Here is a 16,263-nt window from a genome sequence, read left to right as displayed (position 1 = left end):
ATTTTGGCTTTTCCCTGCACCAATTCTCACTCCTCAAAATCCCACAAACTCACCAGATTCTAAGTAGCTTCTGAATGAAATACAAATTTAAAAAATAGTAATCATATATATCTCTCAAGATAAAATGTAATCTCATAATATTTTAACACATATGAAAATAAGAACTGCATTTTTAAGTGTCTGTGTGATTTATAGAATAAATCGGCATAGCTTTTTATAAAAAATCGTTTCTTTCATGTAGCAGCATCCCAGGATAGGAGGATGGATGAATGCTATCCCGGGATGAGCCGCTGGAGGGGGGTCGGTACCAGCTCACAGGAAAACCAAACTCCTCGACGTGCCTGCCCATGGCCAGAGCCATGTGGTGCTGTCTGAATCCAGAGCAGCAGTGAGCTCTCCTGCCAGCTTCACTGCCCTCTCTGCAGAAAAGGCCATTTTAACCACACTGGCTTCTTAGCAGATCAACGAGATCAGAGGATTTTCAGGTTGGAGAATTCTAAACACTGAATAATTATCAAAACATGTTGATTAATGCCATTATCCTGATTTTCTGCACAAAAATCTTCACCAGTCTAAATAATGATTTACTCTTACCCACAAATTGCTCAGTTGATTTATATGGAACTGATAAAGACAAGTTGCAGGTGTCCATTCTTATTAATATTTCTCTTTTAGTGGGCAGCTTATTTTTTTCTAGGTTTTCAACTGATTTCAATTTCACTGCTTAGGACAAAGCCAGGTTAGACCAACTAGGAATATGAAACATAAACAGGGAGATTTTACTGAAAATATTAGTATTCTCGTTTCCCACTTATTAATATACATTTTAATAATGAACATATTTACTTCCAGATAAATTTTCTCCAACTTCCTAAAAGCAGGTGGGACCAATCAGTGGGACTAATCATAATCCTAGATCTTTATAGATAGATGTCTGGAATCTGTTGATTAGGTTTAGTATGGGAACTTCTGTGTTCATGGCTTGCCTAAATCGCAACCATGACTTCTTCAATAATGCCCCTTTCATTTGTGAATCATTTGTTCTTCCAACTGTGAGCAGGAGTTTCAAAGAATTTTTGGCATTTGTGTAATTCAGGTTTGTCTAAAAGCCACTCAGAGCCTCTGCCAAGCTGCTATTGGCAACAGGCAGAGCTGTGGATCTTTTACTGCTGATGGATTTGCTGGCAAGGTGTTTATGATTAGGACCCAGAATCTCATCCCCTGTTTGATCTACAAGAGTTTTATCTGTTTGATGCCAGTGTGTGCAGCTTTCCTTCAGGAACTGGCAAAGGGGGCTGGGCAGGGTCCAGAGATGGAAAGAGGGAAGCACTGAACATGAGACTCCTGATGGCATTATGAAATTTGTAACAGGAGAGCAGCTGCCAAGGTAATGGCATTTGTTAGGAGTTAGTGAAAGAGACCTGGTGCTTTGGACAGTTGTTCTGCTGGTGTCCAAACATGTACAGTGCTGTAAAAATACTAATGCAGTAAAAAAAATCATTTGAAGACCCTCAGTTAAACAGTTTCCCCAAAGTTAACAGAATTTTGTAAGGTAATCATTCTCTGTAGACTCTGTTGACAAAATACCATCACGCACTAAATTCACTCACTGTATCAAATGAAGTAATCTATCAACAACTTCCAGGTATATAAGCTAATACTAAAAAAGGAAAATGTATCTGTTCTTACCTTACTACCTTTTGTGCTGTCACAAAAGCAGGGACTTTTACCTTTGCATACACAATTCTGAAAAATAAAACCACAAACTTTATAATGCAATTATTTTTCTCGTTGAGTTGTTTGGAGAGAGGCAAGTAAGATCTCAGTGGTTTTAGGAAGTAATTATTTCACAGATAATACAACTTTAAAAAAAATGTTCGCGAAGAAGCAATTCTCAACAGTGGCAAAGAGCTCATAATTCTTCTGTATTGTCTTTTGAGACAAATTAAGAGCATTAGAGAGATATTGCAGACAGAATTAACTAATCCCTAGTTTCTCATTTTGCAACAGTCACCGTGTTTCAAATGTGTAACTTCTATGTTTCTTTTATGATGGAGGAAAGATGCTGCAAGTAGTTGCTGTTCTCTATGGACTTGACAATTCCTGACAGTTGCTGCTTCTCTTTTAGGTGGCTGAACTTAGGTGAGATGATGCCATCTATCAAATTTAAAAACAGCTGCAGGGAGCATTCCTCAGGTGATCAGATACTTAAACATTTATCTACAAAATAAAGCAGGAATTAAAATCAGTAGGCCATGAAAGGCAAATCCTCAAGAAATTATTGTGTCTGCCTCTGATTTACAGACAGATCAATAAGTGGCTATGTGATGTTTCAAGTTGGATTTTTAAAGAGTTGCAAACATTAAATAGTTAATTCTTTGTCGTATTTAAAGAAGACTCATTTTTACCCTGATCTGACAGCTAGAATTCAAGTGGTACTGCATCACAAATTTGGAAAACAGAAACTATGTAACTATGCTACCTTTACTATTATAATCATAATCAATATGACTATATCACCAGAAACACAAAAATAAGCACTAGTGCAGAATTAACAACAAACAGGATCCTGATTTCTCCCTGGTGAGATCAATCAGTCTGATACTGAATAATCTAAATTCATCATGTCAGTTATATGACACATATTTTAAGCCTTTAAACATCAATACAAGAGGATAAAGTGACCTATCTCTCCAAATAAATTTGGGATAGTTTATAAGACAACTGCTTTTCTTGTTCCTTATTCTACAACTGTTACCTTGCATCCCAAAGCATTCTCTTCAAAACTGATTATTGGTAGAGGTCTGCTAAGCTAGATAAAAAGGAGAGTTGCTTAAGGCAAGATATATACATAGGTATATATACCACTCTAATTCTTTAGACCTTCATGAAGTTGTACCTTATTTCTGCCTGTGAAAGCAAACTAGAAGCAGATTCTTTCCAGTATCAGCATGCAAAGCAGTTTTCAGGACATGTAGCGAAATCAAAAAATGAAGTTACTCTGCTGTAACAGGTATAATCTGCAGAAGATTTGATGTGTACAGATACAGAACAAACCATTTTCTTTTATCTTATAATCAAAGACAATCCAATGTGAAGAGAAATGCATGAACATGTAGAAAATTATGACACTGTACAATAATCTAAGTTAATAAACTATTGAAAGAAAGAGAGCCTTTGCTCTTCAAGAAGTCAGAATGCTTAGAATGTGCTTAATTTGCCATTAGTAAGCTTTCAGATCTATTTAGGTCTTTTTGTGTACACATATCACTTTAAACTAAACTGAAAAGACCAAAGATGATTTAACATTACACACTCAGTTAGCTGGATAATACTAAATGTTTTGGCATATGATTTTTTTTACATAAGATTAGATTACGCCTTCTGTACAGGAGCTTTGAACCAAAAAATCATTGCTCACTTATACTGTTGGATGCTTTCACATCCTTGCAAGATGCCTGCAGCTCCTTTTTCAAAGGATCAATCATAAAAAAAAGAAAAAATGATGTTGCCAGGTTATAAAATAAGGAAACTGAATATTAGTTATTAACAGTTTACTCAAAATTCTCACAATAACATCTCTGTAAGTGTAGTAACCAAAGCCACAGGTTTACTGCATTTTCCTTGGTTTTCTGATTTTCATAATAATAATTAACATTTCTTTCAAATATTTAGATGAAGAATAATTTTGATCTAAAATCTAGGTCAAAGGATACAGTCAGATCATTATATGAATATCAAATCAAATCAATTTACCAATGAACCAAGAATAAAATCCCACAGCACTTGGAGTAATTTACATAGGAGTTCTTTTCCCAAGTGTTTTTTAGTGATAGAAACCATGTATATATTAAACAGATACATAATTTCAGTAGTACATGTTGAGCACATTTACTGCAGTGGTTAATGTTTTGCTCAGTGGGTGCAACCCTATCTAAAACTCTGAATTGCCCTTCCTACACTACGGGGTTGGATTCTACAGGCCTCAGACCTCTTCCTGCTCCTGATTCAGAGAGTAACTTAACCAACTGCTTAGAAAGTATTCCAGTCCTCTCCTTCACAGAATTCCTCAAAGAAATGACACAGAAAGGAAGAAATAACATACTGCAGACTATGGTGTCATCCATACAAAGGTTAATGTAGATTGAGCATGGCACTGCTACTGCGACCACTGCAGTGGAGGTCACTGAATTTGGAGAGAATCTTACACAGTCCTCAGCATTTTGCCAGTGCTACTGGTTACATGAAGAATGTCAGAGAATGTATTTTGGGATGTTATCAAACCTGAATATGCCAAAGGATGTGACTAAGTCTTAATGTAAGGAGACGAGCAGCAATGCCAGCATTCCTATTCTGTCACTAGCACAGGCTCTGAGTGCTGTCACTCACATTGGTGGGGCAACACAGTCCTACTGGGAATGCTTTAAAGGTAGGAAGGTGGAGTACAGAAAAACAGAGCCAAAGTGAGGATGATCCAGTATTTCTCCATTGATCTGTTTTTTGGAATAATATATACAATGACAGAACTGTCAGAGTATTTCTTTGTTTTTCCAGATCCAGAGAAAATCAGAGGAGCTCAGTTATAATTTCAAAATACATATTTGTATTAAAAATACTGCACCTAGGACAGAAAGGCAGCAAAATGTGCTGCTGCAGGAAACAAGCACCATATTCTTTAAGTATATTTCAGACCAGGACCACACAGGATGAGTAATAAAGACATTCAGATGAAAGCTGAGATCATATTAAATGTATTGGGTAGGAATATAGTAAAGCGGCTGAAGTGAGGCTTAAGTTTGCACTTTTGGCCTGACTGGTCTTTAATTTCATGGGTGAACTCCACTGATGCCCGAAGTAAATTCTGGTTAATGTAAATGAAAGATGACTGTGCAACATGAGGTATTTTAAAATGAATTAAAAGCAGTGCAAGTGATATCCATTAATTACTGTGGACAGTAAAAATAGCCCAGGTGTCTTCCCTCAAGTGGGTGATGAAGCTGTCACTTTCCTTCACTGGTTTTTCTAACAGCTGATCAGACTTATTTTTTAAAATGCCTAACTAATTTTTCATTTAAACTTGATACTTATTAGCATCTCACCTATCCTGCCATTAGGTCTTTATCTCCTAAGTTACAGAATCAGTAAATTAGAACTCGATCACTATGTGAAACAAGACTTATTGGATAATATCTATTTTTCTGTGAAGCCACTTTTTTATTCTTTTCCATCTTTCTTCCATTAATGATATCCTGAGCAGCCTAAAAATATGCACATCATCACAATGACCTTTTCTAAGTGGAAGTAACTTATCAGCTAATTTCAACTTTTCTGTAATTTCTCTTAAATGCCAATACTTATTTAAAATTACATATCAGTGAGCCAGCTCCTTTAAGTCTTGATTATGAATTTTCAATGGCTGCTGACACATGGAGATTTTTGAATTCTTCCTGGGCTGTCTCAGTGCAGAGCAATCACTTTACACATCCCAGCTGTGTCTATAAATCACAACTGAGCACATAGAATAACTCTGCTCCAACAGTTGATGCTACTATAGTGCTTAAAACTTCAAAAGGCCCATTTCACTTATTCTCTATTACATGTTTTCTATTTCATCTAATAAAGGTGGGAGTAATACATTGTGATTAGAGGAAGTGGAAAGTTTTGCTCTGCAGATTTGTGTTGGGGCAGGTATGCTGCACATATGTTAAATGCTGCACTTTCTGGAGAACATCATGGTGGGAGCTAAAGTTTCTAGCTTGGGTACAGTTACGGTTTTGAGAATTTATCCTAGCCTGCACAAGAGGATCCAAGAGCAGAGCTTTACAGAAAAAGGTTCCCACTGTGAGAAAAGCTATATAAAGAAAATCTTTTTCTTCTGATGCACCTGTATGAAGACTCATATCTAGAGTAGCACAGTCAGGAACTCTAGTTAGACAAGGTTAGTGGATACGTGACCCTGGCAGCATATTCCTCATGTTGCACAACTGCAAATCACCATGGAGCGTGCAAGGTCCTAGAGAATGAGGTCCCCTCACTCCAAAACATTGCTATCAAAACAAAATACCAGTCTCACAATTAGAATCTGTATACTAAAAGTTTTTCATGCATTCTAAGCATCAAACATGAATTCATTAAAATTATCAAAGACCACGAAGAACTTTGTGTTTTTTTAGTGATTGCTGGACCAGTATAACAAAACCAAATTATTAAGCCTTCAATAAGTATAGACAACATAGAGCAGAAATAGGAGATGATGAGATGAAGGAAAATATGTCAGTTCCCAAACCCTGACATTGTGTAGTCACTTGTGAACTGGAAGGCAGCCAGACATTCCTACCTTAGAAGACTCCTGTTAACAGTCATGTATGCTATCACAATTCACAGCATTTTGCTTACCACTTGAATACCTAGCACAGGATAAAAATAGTTTCATTTAGACTTTCCATTATAAAGAAATACACCTGTAACTTAACTAATAAACAGCCTGGTCAATAGCACCCAACACAGAGAGCCTGGGTCTGAAAGACACAGCAGGAGACAACTGTTATGCTGCAGGCAGTGCAGTTGTTGAATAAGCTCCATTAAACACCTGTAATGGGAGCCTTGCTCAGGGAATACTATTGAATCAAAATGTCCTGTTGGTGACACAGCCCTTGTATTACTGGTTATGTGCCACTTTCAGGGGCAGGAGAGAAGTCCTAAACATTTGTGGTCATAGGAAAATGTAACACTTCACAGAAGCCAGACTTTGTGTTTAACTTACAGACACACAATTCATGGTCATATGATGTTAACACACATTTTTATCTGAACTTGGTAAGAATGTCCTTACTTTGAATCCTTAATTTTAAACTGGTATGAGTTCTCTTGGAAGGGATTTGCTGATTCACATAATATAAAGACCTATTTATAATGGTATTTCAAACCAAGTAAACTAAATGACATGTAGAGAGAAATGGAAGAAGTTTCAGTACGGGAACATTAATACAACCTTCTATTATGCCAAGGGGAACATGTGTAGGAACCCCTTTTTCCACTTCAGAGATTGAAACCACTTTGAAAAAATTCTTTTACTTTCTACAGCAAATCCTGTTGGTTAAGAACTTTGTATAACAGCAGTTTTGTAGTGTTGGGCAAATCTTTCGTAAGTATCCACACTTAGACGCAATAAACAAGAAATAACTTACACCTTAGGTTAAACAGTATAAGCCAGATGAAAACAACATTTTCAGAGTTTTGGTATCTCTTGCTTCTTTTTTTGTTGACATACTTACTGCATAACCTATATTTATTTTTTTTTTTCTGTGAATGAGCCTGTTAGTAGAGAAGTTCCAAGAAATCATTGTAACATAGCTGCACATACAGGAAAACACAGCACTGTGTCATTGGGAGTGGGTTCCACATGCAACTCCCATGGTGCCAACCATACTCTTCTTCAAGCAGATACAGCACAATTAATTCTACTGGGTTCTCCCTTCTCTCCAACTCACTATCAGGGAGGAAGTGTGAGAACAGCAGGACTTGGCAATCTTCATTTTGCCCATGTCTTCATAATTGCCTTAAGATAAAAGAGATAGAATGCTTTTATGCAGAAAAAAACAAACACACTAAGTTTTCACAAACTCAAATGATTTGTGAACTCTGTAGTGATGACCACTAAGGCCTATTTTGTAGACACTGCCTAAAACTACTCAGTATCTACACAAGTAGAGCTGATATATTGTGTGCAGTTTTGGAAAACTGTATGCTGAGATGCTAAAATCTCCTATTCTGGGGCAGGTGTGTGTGTGTGTGTGTGTGTGTGTGTGTGTGTGTAAATTACTTCTGGTCTATAAAGAGAAGATAGAGAATTTCTCTCTCTTCAGACAGAGTATGATGTTTTTCCTTCTTCTTTCTACACCACAGAATATTTTGCCATTTATGTTTATAATGACCAATACCTTACTCCAGAAATCATCTCACTAGGGTGGAAGTCACTGATAAGGACTATCAGAAATGGAACCAAACTGTTCCTGATATATTCAGATATGCAAAATCTCCAAAGATGGAGCCATAAACTTCATCTCTGCAGTTGGTTTCTTCTCCTGACCTTGAAGAGAACATGGGGACAACAAAAATAAATATTTTTCTTTTCTCCAAGGAAAAAAAGACTAAGCAATCCAGGTCACACAATTTTGTTTTGTGTAGCAAACTCTTAAGAGTTTTTAATCAGCTTATTCATCCATGCCCTTCCTTCCTAACAATCACCTTAAAAGAGCAATCTAATAACAAAGAATACACACCCTTTAACTACTGAATTTTTGCTTACCTACCACAATATGGTTAGCATTAACTCACATATTTTGTATTTCTTCCCAGCTGTTGAGTGTGGGAATGGTATTCACTAAAACTTCTGTCTCCTCAGGCCTGTATATTTGTATATTCATAAAATTCCTGGTGTGCATCTTCTGTTAAGTGGTGCAAATAGCAATGAAAGCAACAGTAGCTTGTTCAGGGAAGGCTTATTGCACATGCTTTGGTTTTTCCTTACTTGAAAGGCTCTGTGACTTCACAGATTTAAAAAAATTAAAGGTCACTTTTTCCTGCAGCTTTCTCCAAAATAATCTGTGGAAAAATGCGGCACAAAGCCCTAGCTAAAAGGTCTTCACTAAACCAGGCAAAATGGAAAACTTGTAAAACTGTGAGATTTGTACCCTATCAAAAAATTGCTATGACGAATAATGAAAATGGAACTAAAAACATATTAGGTGTGACAAAATGGAACTTTTTCAGTGTGACTGTGAGAGACTGGGGCTGCAAACAGTTAAGGAAAAAGTCTTTTTGTATTTCACCTTACTCCTAGGCTCCTGTAATCCATGCCAACATACTTCTAGTATTACTTTGTTAGGCAGTAAGGTGAGAATGTGACAGTAAAACAGATGACCGGACATCCCAAACTAGTTGCACTTAACAGCAAAGTATTTTGTTTCAAAGATCTCTTATATGAAATCAGCTCTAGGTATTGCAGGAGACTGCTAGCAGAGATCATAAATAAAATGATTCTGTCTCTATGAAATAAAAAGCATTGAAAAAAGAACCAGTGTTTGCCTTGCCTGCCTACTCTAACAATTTTCATGGTACTATTCAGCCAGCAAAATAACTTGAATTATAGACTTTTGCTTAAACGTGTATTTGTACTGTGGGCTTTCTAGAAAAGGCATCAAGTGTCAACAGTTCAATTTTTACAGGTGTTTACTTAGGTCACCTAAGAAGGTTCATCTTTCAGTTGTATGATGCAGCACACGCATAGGGACACTTCACATTTCTTGGCTATGAGAGCAATGTGCTGAAAACCAGCAGAAGTCCATCAATTTTGATGCACAAACATTAGGGTAACTCTCCTAATTTATGCTGCCTCTCTGGGCCCAGTAGGAAAAGCCTTGCTTGGCAGTGCTGTGACATTGGCCTGTTTCTCCTTGAAGGTGATGGCTGAATTACAATAAATGTAGAGGCAATCATGAGCAGAACAGTCTAGGAGAAGTTGGACCCAGTTCTCAGAGTAACACCCTCCTTGACTTTAGAGCTGGGATCACATTAACCAAATCAAAGAGAGCACTTCACAAAGGACTTGTTTTTCTAACATGCTCTGTGAACTCTCTTGTATATTCAGGTGCACATCTTCCCTTTTCAGCTGCTTGTGCAGCAAAGAACCTGGGTGCTTCCAAAGGCTGTCAGGCAAGGAATATTCTCACCATGACACTTGGTGCCTCCAACACTGATTCCTGGTTAAACTAAGCCTGCACGTCATTCTTACCAGCCTTGGATATGGCCATGGGCTGAGTGAGAACATTGTTTTTCCCTTTGAGAACCATGAATTAAGATCTATTTGTGATAGCAATATAGCTTGCATATAATTAGGAAAAAAATACTGCTATTAAGAAGCAAAGAAGATTCATTTTAAGTACTTGCATACAAATTCTAACATTTGTGAGAAATTAAATTAGTTGTGAAATATGAACACTTGCATCTAGTCACAAACAGCATGAATGAGGATGCAAAAGAGATCTTCCCAAGTCTTACAGTCACCAAGGTTGTTATGTCCCCTCCTTTGCCACTAGTGCATGATGAAAAATATGAAATGTCATGATGGAGGCAAAACCATAACAAGGTGCACCTAGGTTAGGTGAGCTAACCTATTAGCTCACCTAATATCCTGTGAGCTAACTGACATTACAAAAGCATTTAAAATACAAATTAAAAAGTGCTAGTAAGATGAGGTGCAGCTAACTTGCAAGCAAGTAATATTGCTCAAGCAGAAACTCTCTTTATCCTGTTCTGAACAAATACTAACATGATGCCATCAAAAAAATGATCAATGCCACAACATTGATTGAGCACTAATGAACTTGACCAAGGCATTTTTCCTAATAGGAAAAAATGAAACAACATGTCATTTGAAACAACAAATTTCAGGGAACATTTTTAGATTAGTGTTTAATATGAAGATATAAGAGACGTACATAAATGGTATCAAAAGGACACACTCAAGGAAATTGAATTGAATTGTAAATTTGCATCAAGACACTATCAGTTCCAGGTGCTGTTAGACAAAATTAAGCAATGAAAAAGCAAATCCATTTTTTTCTGAAAGAAAGATGAAGAATAGCAAGAATCTTGTATCCTGTGAAACCATATTGATGATGACGACTCTGAAATATTTAAATGAACAGTGGAAAAATCTGAAGAATTATAACACCAGTATTTGAAGTTAAGGAAGAAGAAAGAAGTTCATCAAAGAAGCTGAAAAGCTTCTGACATGGGAAGATGCTACATCTGCTGAGTTTTCAGATGTGATTAGAGCATGTCAGTGGTCAAGAATGCAGACAATAATACTCCCTAGAAGGTGCCAGAAAGTTCAGCTTCTTAAGAGCAGAGAAGTCTGGACTATGTGAAGAGCTGCAAGGACTAAAATTTGCTTTATAAACAGCAGCAGGCACAAACGAGTAATTTGCTTTCCTGTCTTCAGGAATAAACTACACCTAAAATCTTCTATGTTAAAACACTTTTAATTGATGCCAACAGCAAAAGTATTGCTTTCAGGTCAGACATCAATTTCTTTTCATATGAAAGTGTAGCACGATTTTAGAACATCAGCTATACCTATTTCTTTGCAATGAACAGTTTAGCCAAGATACAACGATGCACCAATTACCTCATGTCAGTTACAGTAGCCACTAATATTTAATTAGGAGTTTAGATAAAACTGCCAGAAGAGAGGCTTAGACAAAGTGTGTGTGTTGCGGGAGAGGGGGCGCATTCCTGCAACGCAGCCTGTGCTTGCTAAAAGCCATCCAGAAGCCCACAGGATGATATCCACCTCTTCAGAGCAACAAGGGCAATGGATGGCAGCCATCAGCAGAAGAAGAGGACAACGGAACAAAACCCAGCAAACTGAGCAGAAGAGAGAGACAGGTCTCGAGTTGTTCATCTCCCACATCTTGCTTTACAGTAAGCATCAACTCTAGATGGAGTCTGAAACAACTCTGCAGAAAACACGGACTTTGCAAATAGATCTGGTACCTCTGTTCTACATAAGAACTAAGAAGTATTTTAATTCCATTACAAATAAAACAATTAAATCTTTGTTAAATGACTAAACTTGATTGCCAGTCGAGTTAGAGTGCCATGAAAAAACCCAACATATTGGGTGAGGCACTTACGCTGTTTCCAGACACTCTACCCAGAATGGGTGAGTGAAAGTCCTGCATGAGTTTAGAAGAAATATCATTACTAATCAGACTGCTTCAGATAATTATAGCAGAATGTGGCTCTGCTTTAGCAACAGTAAAGTACAAGATCACATTTCTTCCTTATAAAGGTGAACTTCAAAATGTTTGAGGGGAAGTAAAGATTTTCATGTACGGTGTTAGAGCTTTACTCATATATGGAAGGAAAAATTAACATTTTTGACTATTACAGGAGAACGAACCTGAAATTTACTAAAACTGGCAGTTTCCCGTGTTCTAGGTTTATCAGAAATTTTAAAACTGTCAGTTTTGGGTGTTTGATGTCCACCAGAAATTTACCGAAATCGGCAGTTTTCTGCAGTTTGGTAACTGCCAGGAGTGTTGAGAGCTACACCGACCCGTGTGCCCCCACAGCTGACTGCTCTTCTGCCAGCTGGGAATGTACAGTCCAAATGTTACAACCAGACACGAGAAGGCACAGAGAAGACTACACTAGGATCTAGGACAATTTATTGACCAAACGCTGATGGACACTCGTCATTAAGCCTGAAAGACAATCCGTAAAATTATTTTGTCATGAAAGTGTCACAGGTGGTCCATACGGTAAGTGCCGCTGCGGAGGTGTTTGCCTCAGGGATCATCCATCCATTCCTGGTCGTCCGCATCCCCGGTGCCCGCAGGCCGGGCCTCCGCAGCCGCTTCCCGTGCCGGCGGCGGGACGGAGCCCCCATCCCACCCCGTGCCGTCCCCTCAGCTGGAGGGGTGGGAAGCTCCTGAGGCCAGCGGGGACGCGGTGCCCCGTGCAGGGCCTTCCCTCCGTCCTCATCCCCGCCCGGCAGCGGTGTCCGGGCAGCGGTGCCCCGAAGCCGGGCGAGATGTACTTCACCTCGCCTCGCCCTGCCCGGGCGCGCATACGAGCCGCATCGTTTGAAACACACGCATTCACCTTTCCTTCCCCAGCAGCGGCCAACGCAGCGCGGTGGCAGCGGGGAGCGCGGGGCCGAGCCCGCTGTGCCCCAGGGCCCGCCGCAGCCCCCGCGGACCCCGCGCCACCGCCCGCGCCGTCCCGGCGCTCACTCACCTCGGCCGCGGCGCGGCCCGGCCAGAGCAGGGCGAGCAGCAGCACCGGCGCCAGGCGGCCGGGGCAGCCCCCGCCGGCCATCCCCCCCTCGGCGCTGCCTGCGCGGCGTCCCGGGGCGCTCCGACTCTGCCCCCCCCGCCCGCCCTCCCGGGGGTTTTGGCCTGAGGGTTCCCGCTCCGCACCCGCCTCGGCTCTCCCGGGTCGCGGCCCCGCCCCGGCCACCCCTCTCCTCCACCCCCTCACCCCCCCGGCGTGTCCTGCCTTGGGCACCGCTGGCAGCCGGCGCCCGTCCGTCCGTCCTCGGCGGGCATGGAGTGAGCGGGGTGTCGGGGGCTTTTCCCGCCTGGGAGCTGAGGTGAGCGCCGCGGACGGGCAGCCCGGGGCGGGGGCACCTGGCGCTCCTCGGGACGGGGCTGGGCAGCGCGCTGAGGGGCAGCCCCGTCCCGGGGCGGCGGGAGTGTCCCGGGTTGCCGGCTGGCTCCGTCCCCCGCCCGCCCGCCGCGAGGGCGCAGGTGACGGGCCCGCCCGAACCCGGGGCTGCGCGGCGGGAGCGGGGCCGGGGCCAGCCCCGGGCACCGCCCGAACCAGGCACGGACCGCGCTCGCACGCAGCGGGCCGGCCCTGCGTCCCGGCGGGGAGAAGGGCACGGGGAAACCGGGCGGGAGCGAGGCGGTACCGGGACAGGCGGCGGCAGCAGCCGGGGCCCCCGGGGCCATCCCGCCGCTGCCGGAGCGCTCCCGGGCACTGGAGTTCCGTCAGCTCTCCGCTCCCTCGAGTGCTTTATAATGAAACAGAGGAAACTCCCAGAGGCGACAAAGTGCTGCCCCACCGCGTAAATGGAAAGCAGTGAGAAATCTTACTCCCGAGGGTTTCCACGTAATATGATAAAAAGCTTTCGCGAATGGGACTGTGATTTGGAAGGTGTTGGCAATGTATAACGTTTATCACATTTCTGTTATTGACAGAAGTGCTGCATGCTCAAGGTAACCTTTCACCGTCCAGAGTGCTGTTTTGGGAAGGTGCAAACTTAAAAAGCATGTTGGCAGTGCCAGCCACAGCAGCCTTATCTTGTCTATAGTGTTCATGTATCCTATACAGGAAATCCCACATTACAGGTTTTATTTACACTAGAAGTGATACAGCAAAAGCAGCTATACAGTAGATGTATATAAACTTAGGAGTATTCATGAAATACAAAGTAACAGTCTTCCTTGAGCAGAAAGCTTGCCACAGAGCTTTGTAAACCAGCTGCTCTGACAGGCACCAGAGTAGAGCTGGATTTCCACTCAGTAGACCATACTGTCAACCTCCTATGAAATCTGCTGTGAAAGCTGGTTAGCAGAAGCTGCTTTTCCAAAAAGTTTGGTAGTACCAGTAAGAACGTGCCTCAGGAGGAGGGGAGCATTATCTTCAGTACCAAAGATCTTGTACATAGCAGCATGTTAAAACAGCTTGACTCTAAAATATCCAACATCTGTAAAGACTAAGCTGGTACAGACAACAAGGTATGGAGAGAAAGGAAAAGAATTCCCCTGTTTTCAGGCCAGATTGATGGTGACCATGTAGAAAAAATAGTACCCACTACTGGAACTTAACATGAGAAGTACCGGTGTTAGAGTTTCTGGACTTGGCGACTTGTGTGTTATTGTTGCACATGATGTTGCTTCCTTGGATGTAATGAAAATACAGTTAGGACTACTCTAGCTTTTTAAACCTCAATAGCTGTAGCTGTGTGTCTGCCTCAAACTATGGTTCATGTCCCCTGCTCTTTAGCAGAATGAAATTACCTGGCTTCTTGATTCTTGTCTAGAAATTAAACATCGAGATTACATTATAGTGCTAGCTTTCCCCCTTCTGTTTTCTGTAGTTGAGGTGAGGTTTGGTGATCTCACATGAAACCTATTCCTTTGGTGGCAGTGAGTGTGCTATCTTGGGGATATTTTATTGAGGTAACTGTTGTGATTGCTTCAAAAACATAAAAAATGAGATCAATTTGACACATCAATCTAAACAACACCTTGTATTCTTTCTGTTATTGTATTAGCTGCTGAACAATTCAACTTGTACGGAGAATGGTGGGGTTTAGATAGCCATGACCAAATAACGAGCAGAGGGTTGCAAGTCTTCCACTCATGCATTAAGTATTATTTCAAACTGTGTCAATGGGTTGGATCAAAATGGATTTTAATTTGAAAATAAAAGTTTTGCTGCTAATACAAAGCAAATGTACCAAATATAATTTTCTTTTTTTATTTTCTTCTTAATTTTCAGAAGCTGTTTGGATAATTAAATAATGAGATGGATAGTGGGCAACAGGAGCACATTTCTGCAAAGTCTAACACTTAATGACTGGCTTGGATTTTCCATTTGAGGCAATCAGTCCCTTCAATATTGTATTGCCTCACAATTTTGCTTATATTGTTTATATTACTAATGTAAAAAATCAGTGAGGTAAGAATGCTGTTGGAATATAAATTTTTTTTATTAGGGATGTTGTTATTTTTTTCTTTTCTTACAGATGGGGAACTGGGGCACAACAAGACTAAGAATTTGACAGATGAACGGAGTACTGTACAATACATATAGAGAGCAATCTTGCAGCATGGACTGGCTGCCTTTAGGCTATTTATTCATCACTGAGTGCACAGCAACACCCAAAGTCTCCTCTTAGTACTGTGGGATCTGGATATACTGTGCATACCCACAGGAGTCAATATTATTTATAGATTAGTTCTGGTTAGAAAGATGCCCCACTATCCAAACAATAGAAAGCAAACCAGTAATGTTTCAGGAACTGTAGCCTCGTGTGTTTAACAAACACATGGCTGCTGTCTCAACAGCTATCAGGGAGCAGTCAATTTGGTGCACTTCCCATCCTTACTCCCTACTCAGGGAGTGTCTTTGCCTACTCAGGAGGCTTCTCCAAAGGAAGCAAACCCCTGTCCATTCACTCTAGCCAGTGTTCAGTCTCCTCAGAATTATTTCCCACATTTGGAATACTAGAGGGCTAAAAAGCAGAAGCCTGTAATAAGTCTGTGTTAACCTAGGAGAAACCCAGCCCTTAAACCCTCAGTTTGAATTAACCAGTGTGGCTCATTTGCAAGACATGCCTTATTACAAAGGATTACAGCTTCTTTTTTATTTGGGGGATATAAAAGTTTGCACATGACCTGGCCATGTCTCTGGGTTTGTGAAGCTCAAGTTTCCAAAAGGGTTGAAGCAGCAAATAAAACTGCTGTTGGACCTAAGTCAAAGGTCAGGATGTGTAGTCATTTGCACTATGTATGCAAATTATGTATTACATACGCAATTTATGTATGCAAAATATGACTGTGTGGGATGGTGGAGGCCACTGCACACAGAGCTTCCAGCTTCCTGAATCCTCCAAAAGCTGTAGAAAAAATATTCTAAAAATAAAGCTAAAAAACTCTCGGTGATGTGTCCAATGATTTTCAA

General features: G+C 40.8%; 2 protein-coding genes across 3 annotated transcripts in view; one reads left to right on the top strand and one right to left on the bottom strand.

The window, feature by feature from the left end:
* The window catches only part of COL4A3 (collagen type IV alpha 3 chain), a 56,744-nt gene extending 43,856 nt beyond the window's left edge, over positions 1-12,888 (bottom strand). The window contains exons 1-2 of the mRNA XM_066193192.1: positions 12,808-12,888; positions 1,690-1,746 (exon numbers count right to left, since the gene is read on the bottom strand). Coding sequence (XP_066049289.1) covers positions 1,690-1,746; positions 12,808-12,888 — 138 coding nt within the window. The remainder of the gene's footprint in view (positions 1-1,689; positions 1,747-12,807) is intronic.
* Positions 12,889-13,059: 171 nt separating this feature from the next.
* COL4A4 (collagen type IV alpha 4 chain) overlaps positions 13,060-16,263 on the top strand; it is a 64,465-nt gene continuing 61,261 nt past the window's right edge. The window contains exons 1-2 of one of the 2 annotated variants that reach the window (XM_066193190.1): positions 13,060-13,162; positions 15,079-15,258. The gene's annotated coding sequence lies outside the window, so the exon portion shown is untranslated. The remainder of the gene's footprint in view (positions 13,163-15,078; positions 15,259-16,263) is intronic. The other variant, XM_066193191.1, reaches the window with a different exon arrangement.

The sequence above is a fragment of the Chamaea fasciata genome, unplaced genomic scaffold (assembly GCF_029207755.1).
Source record: "Chamaea fasciata isolate MVZ Bird 193981 ecotype frontalis unplaced genomic scaffold, bChaFas1.0.hap1 SCAF_11, whole genome shotgun sequence".
NCBI lineage: Eukaryota > Metazoa > Chordata > Aves > Passeriformes > Sylviidae > Chamaea > Chamaea fasciata.
The sequence above is the reverse complement of the archived record's forward strand: the minus strand, read 5'-3'. Positions and strand labels throughout refer to the sequence as shown.